The sequence below is a fragment of the Vombatus ursinus genome, unplaced genomic scaffold (assembly GCF_900497805.2).
Source record: "Vombatus ursinus unplaced genomic scaffold, bare-nosed wombat genome assembly UNPS02014833.1, whole genome shotgun sequence".
NCBI lineage: Eukaryota > Metazoa > Chordata > Mammalia > Diprotodontia > Vombatidae > Vombatus > Vombatus ursinus.
The window spans coordinates 3574913-3580821 of NW_020954611.1; the positions used below are offsets into that span (position 1 = coordinate 3574913).

The 5909-nt window shown below is 40.6% G+C and overlaps 1 protein-coding gene across 1 annotated transcript in view; it reads left to right on the top strand.

The window, feature by feature from the left end:
* DMBT1 (deleted in malignant brain tumors 1) overlaps positions 1 to 5909 on the top strand; it is a 61690-nt gene that overhangs the window by 34172 nt on the left and 21609 nt on the right. Inside the window, exons 9-10 of the mRNA XM_027839776.1 lie at positions 2535 to 2688; positions 4141 to 4340. Coding sequence (XP_027695577.1) covers positions 2535 to 2688; positions 4141 to 4340 — 354 coding nt within the window. The remainder of the gene's footprint in view (positions 1 to 2534; positions 2689 to 4140; positions 4341 to 5909) is intronic.

A 5909-nucleotide genomic window follows, 5' to 3' on the forward strand; every position in this document is an offset into this window, starting at 1 on the left:
GGCAAACAGTGTTAAGTGACTTGCCCAGGGTCACACAGCTAGTAAGTCTCTGAGACCATATTTGAACTCACAAAAGTGAATCTTCCTGACTCTAATCCTGGCATTCTATCCACTGCACCACCTAGCTGCCGCACATCAGGGGTTGCATTTGTCTTTGTCTCTCCTGAGAGGAGTCTGGGAATCAGTCTTTGGCATAGAAAAGGAAGAAAATATGAATATTCATAAGGACCTTTTTTCTCTCTTTCTGAAGAGTGGTTATATGAGGGCCCTCCTTCCAAGGGAATTTTAAAATTTTCTGGAGTAGTAGAACGAGGGTCCTGAAGGCCTGCTGAGGGGTATACAGTCATGCATGGGGTGTGACTTCTTCAGAGGGACCATTATAAATTCAGGAGCCAGGGACTATTGAATCCAAATTTCTTTACAGACCTCACATTTCTCCATGATTTTAGACTCAGTTAAAGCTTTAGGACTCCAGAAATTCATCACTGGGTTTGTACCTTACATCTGATTCTGTGATCCCTGGCCCAAGCCATTGAGTTGTGTTGTAGGGCATATACAACAGAGTTTGTTCTTTCTTGAAAGGGTGACCTTGGAATAGGATATATGGTTTGGGCAGTGGAATTTGGGTGAGCTCCAACCTTCCAATTCCCTTTGACTCTAGAGGAGGGTTCTGGAGTGAAATCAGTCTGGAACTGGTTGGAATGCACTCATGTAGTGCCTTTCAATGCAGGTTCAAAATCAGGTCAGTCAATACACATTTACTAAGTACCCACTGTGTGCCAGACCCTCTGCTAAGTGCTAGAGAATCTTTTTTTTTCAGACTTATCTATTAGTTGTCTTCCCTCACCAGAAGAAGAGCATTTTCCTTCTCTCCCTTTCTACTTTCCTTTCTTCTTTTTCTTCCACCCCTTCTTACCTCCCTCCTCCCCTTCTTTCCTTCCTTCATCTCTCCTTTCCTTCTTTCCTTCCTCCCTCCTTTTCTTCTTCCCTTCCTTCTTAACTTCCTTTTTCCTTCCTTCATCCCTCCTTCTCTCTTTCCCTCCCTTCCTTCTTCCCTTTTTTCCTTCATTCCTTCCTAACTCCCTTCCTTTATCCCTCCTTCCCTCCCTCCTTCCTCTTTCCTTCTTTCTTTCTTTTTTTCTTCATTTCTTTCTTTCTTTCTTTCTTTCTTTCTTTCTTTCTTTCTTTCTTTCTTCACTTCTTTCTTTCTTTCTTTCTTTCTTTCTTTCTTTCTTTCTTTCTTTCTTTCTTTCTTTCTTTCTTTCTTTCTTTCTCTCTTCCTTCTTTCCTTCCTTCCTTTCTTCCATCTGTGACTGTTAGTTTTCCTGTGTTTAGGAAGCCTGGAAAGGGCAGCTGTCAAGGGAACATTTCAGAGGTGTTGTGCATTCTCACACTTCAATAATTCAGCATCTATTAATTGCCTACTCTGGCATGTGAGTCTATTTAATGGATAGAGACCTCTGAGTCAGGAAGAACTGGGCTCAAGTTCAGTCTCTGACATGTACTGACTGGTGACGTCAGACACTTAATCTCACAGTGTCCCAATGTAGACAGTATCTCAGATCAGTTGGCATCTTAAGGCAGTTAGGTGATGCAGTGGATAGAGTACTGAGCCTGCAGTCAAGAAGACCTGAGTTGAATTCTAGCTTCAGACACTTACTGGCCATGTGACCCTGGGCAAGTCATTTAACCTCTGTTCACCTCGGTTTCCTCATCTGTAAAATAGGGATAATAATCATTCACTAGCTGGTGGTTTTCTGGATTTGTCCATTTGTCCATTAGGCTATAGTTTTAATTGTCTTTCTTTGTCTTAAAACAATTATACTGCTTAATCTGGATCAATAAACTTTTTCTTTTTTTAAATTTTCTTTCTAGTAGTAATTCGGTCTCATCCACACCAATCTTCTTTCTCAGGCCCTCTTGAGATCTTTCTTACCCAAAGAGAATGATAGTTGATGAGTGCTGTGCTCATTAGGGTTAGGAACTAAAACTATGATTTCATTGATATAGGGACCTTCCAGAGGCAGGTTGACATTATCTCTCCAATTTAAAGTCTAAGAAGTTTTCTTAGGACAGGTAGAGGTTAAATGGCTTTTCTAAATGTATCCACCTGCCCAAGTCTTCCCGGTTTTGCAGTCAGCTCCCTATTCACTATGCCATGACTTTCTCATGTTTATCTCATTGAGAAGACTTAATGCCATAAAAATACTGCTGTTCCTAATTTTTAAAAAAAATTATTACTGTAAAAGAGTGACTGTGGTGTGATGGAAAGAACATTGAGTTTGGAGTCAGAAGACCTGGGTTTGGATCTCACCTTATATAGCTGTTATCTGCGTCACTTTGGGCCAGTCACTTACCCTCTGTGGGCCTCAGTTTCCTCATGTGTAAGATGATAGCCTGAAGACTGCTCTGTTTCAGTGCACCCATTGATTCTCCCCATAGTGGAAAAGAACATGAGGCATCAATGAACAGAAGTCCTACACAGGTGCCTCGAAGGAAATATCTGCTTTTTAATCTTTCCTTCTCTTTTGTAGTGTCTCCTCCTAGATGCGGTGGTTTCTTTTTCACTGCCTCTGGGTCATTTTCAAGTCCTTCATATCCTTCATATTATCCAAACAATGTCAACTGTGTCTGGCAGATAGAAGTGAATTACACTTCCAGGATAAATCTGGCCTTCGATCATTTGCAGTAAGTAATACCACGTGCAGTATAATGTCCATTCAATACACAAGCATGTCCATAATTCTGCTCTCCAGCTGATGGACTTTATTAGGTTCATTTTATATTATATTATGTATACATGTGCATGCACATATTATACATACATATACACAATAAATATACATATGTGTGTACATACACATATAACACACTGCATGCATATACATACATACATACCTAGCCTGGAGTCAGGAAGACTCATCTTTCTGGGTTCAAATTCGGCCTCAGACATTTACTTGCTGTGTGACCCTGGGCAAGTCATTTAACCCTGTTTGCTTCAGTCTCCTCATCTGTAAAATGAAGGAAATGACAAACCACTCTAGCATCTTTGCCATGAAAACCCCAAATGGGCTCGTGAAGAGTTGAATATTACTGAATAACAAAAAAAGTTAAGATGTGTGTGTGTGTGTGTGTGTGTGGGGGTGGGGGGGTGTGTGTGTGTACTTTAAAAGATAATGATAATATTTGCTAGCATTTATATAGCACCTACTATGTGCTAGGCACTGCACTAAGTGTTTTACAAACATTGTCTCTTTTGATCATCGCAACAGCTCTGGCAGGTAGGTCCTATTATTATCAGCATTTTAAAATTGGGAAACTGAGACAAATAGAGGTTCAAAGACTTGTCCATACAGCTAGTAAGTGAGTGAGGCTGGATTTGACCTCAAGTCTTCCTGACTCCAGACTGTACATTTAACTACAGATATCAAAGAGTAATATTTAAGTCTGGAGCTAAAGAGAGATAACAAGGACTGAGACAGTTGTCCACATGTGCATCCGTATTTCGTGGATTGTCAGGCTATATCTGTCAGTAGCAGTAGACCAGAGATTCCCATTCCTGAGTCAGAGCAGCTAAGAACCAGATTTTATCCCATCCTAGTTGCAGAGGATAAGCAAAATAGTTGACCACTGTTTACACCCATTCTCATTGTCCTTACAAAGTCTTTCAAAGGCTCCATGCATTCTGATGGAGCTTGTGGCTGCTCACATCCACAGCAGCCAGAGAGATAGGGAGAGTATTTATTTAGTGAGGGGCCACAGTTTCAGCTTAGGAGGCCTGTAAGAACAGAAACACTGGTCCCCTTCTCTTCAGTTCAGTTTTTTTTTAAATCATAGGAAAATGATGTGAACATATGTGTTCAACATGGGGAGGTTATAAGTGAATATGGTACTATTTTAGAAAATTAGTTCCAGAAGATGTAATTTTGAGAAGATGAAAAACCACCCATTTCCTCAATCTGGCTCATGTTCCAGTGCACATGCAAGAATTTGTTGGAATATTTCTGCAGAGCCTAATGAGCTGTTTTGGACTTTAAGATGCTTTTCTCTCCATTTCCTTGATGTGGGGGCTCAGAACTACTAAATAGTTCATCTAGAATTAAAATGCTGATAAGCTATGTTCTAACTGTTCCTCTTCAGGTTGGAGGCACACAATTCCTGTGCATATGATTATCTTGAAATCTTTGATGGACCACTGAATAGTCGGTTAATAGCAAAAATTTGCAACCAGACCCAGCAAATATTCACCTCCTCCTTAAATCGATTGACTGTTCGCTTTGTCAGTGATGGCAGTGTCCAAAATGTAGGATTTTCTGCTTGGTTTAACTCTTATCCAAGAGGTAAGAAGAATTGATCTTGTATATAGGTCTGTGCCACCCTCCCCTCCCCCCGCCCCATTTACCATGCTGCCTCTTTTTTTTTTTTTTTTTAACATGGCCACTCCCAAGAGATGATTTTGGTGAAAGAATGTCTTTTGAAGTCATACTTTTCTTTTTTCTGTGGTTAGAGTCAGCTGGCATAGGGGCCAGGTGGAAGCACCACAGCAGAAAACATTACCCTGGGTGCTACCCCTGGTTCCAACATTAACTATTTGGGTCTCTTCCCCTTTATAAGTTTCAGTTTTCTCATCTATAAAATGAAGGTATCAGATGAAATGGTTGTTATGGTTCTTCCCAACCCCAGCATTCATGATCTTGGTCTCAGAATGGTTGATTTTAAAATATAGCATAGAATGAACATAAATATAGAGTACTTGCATATATATGTTTTGTTTTTGAATTGGGACCCATGATTTCATTGGTATAGGGAACTCCCATTCAGGAAACTCCACTACCAATGTAGATAATGATGATAATGATGATGATGATGATGATGATGATGACGATAACTAACACTTACATAGTGCTTACCATGTGCCAGGCACTAAGCTAAGTGATTTACAATTCTTATCCCATTTGATGCTCCCAACAACATTGGGAGGTAGGTGGTATTATTATTCCCATTTTACAGATGATGAAACTGAGACAAGCAGTGGTTAAGTGACTTGCCCAGGGTCACACAGCTAGTAAGTGTTCGAGCCTGTATTTCGACTCAGACCTTTCTGACTCCTGGTGCTCTTTCCATTTTACCACCTAACTCCAATTAGCTGCAACCAATTGTCAGCTCCCTGGGGACACTGAGAGGTTGTGACTTGCCTAGGGTCACCAGCCAGTATATATCAGAGGCAAGACTTGAACCCAGATTTTTCTGTCTCTGAGGCCAGTCCTCTTCTTGATGTCCTGCTGCTTCTTATGAATGATTTGAAGGGCACAGTGAAGATATCCTTATGTATCCAAATGACCCAAATTAGTATTAATCTTCAGTATGTTTTGATTGTGGTGGTTCTGGGCCATGACTAGCCCTGGTTGTTCATGCAATTGAACTCAATAAACATCTATCTACTGTGTGTTGGGTGCTATGATAGGGAATCCGAAGACCACTATGCAACAGCTCCAGCCTCTAAAAACCTTACACTGTACTACACCTTAAAAGGGCTGAAAGTTGTCCATTGTAAGATGTATAATTCCCCAAGGAAAAACTTCATTGACAAGAAGGCAGCTTATGCCACTTCCATAAGCTTAATATGGGGTACATGGGTATATTTGCCAGAGGAGATTTAGGATTAACTCATGGGTAGGCTTGGCTATCCTGACTGGCAGCATATTTAGAAGCATTTGCCAAGGACAATAAATGCACCAGATTCATCATACTTGGGCTTGGTGACTGATGTCTGAGAAGATGTTCAGAGAAGTCAGAACAGAGTCACCAATCCACCTCAATGTTTATGTTTAAGGGGGTAAGGAACTTAATTCTTTTTGGATTGGAAGTCAGAGTTGTGATTTCCTTTTGCATTTTGCCAGGAATACCAA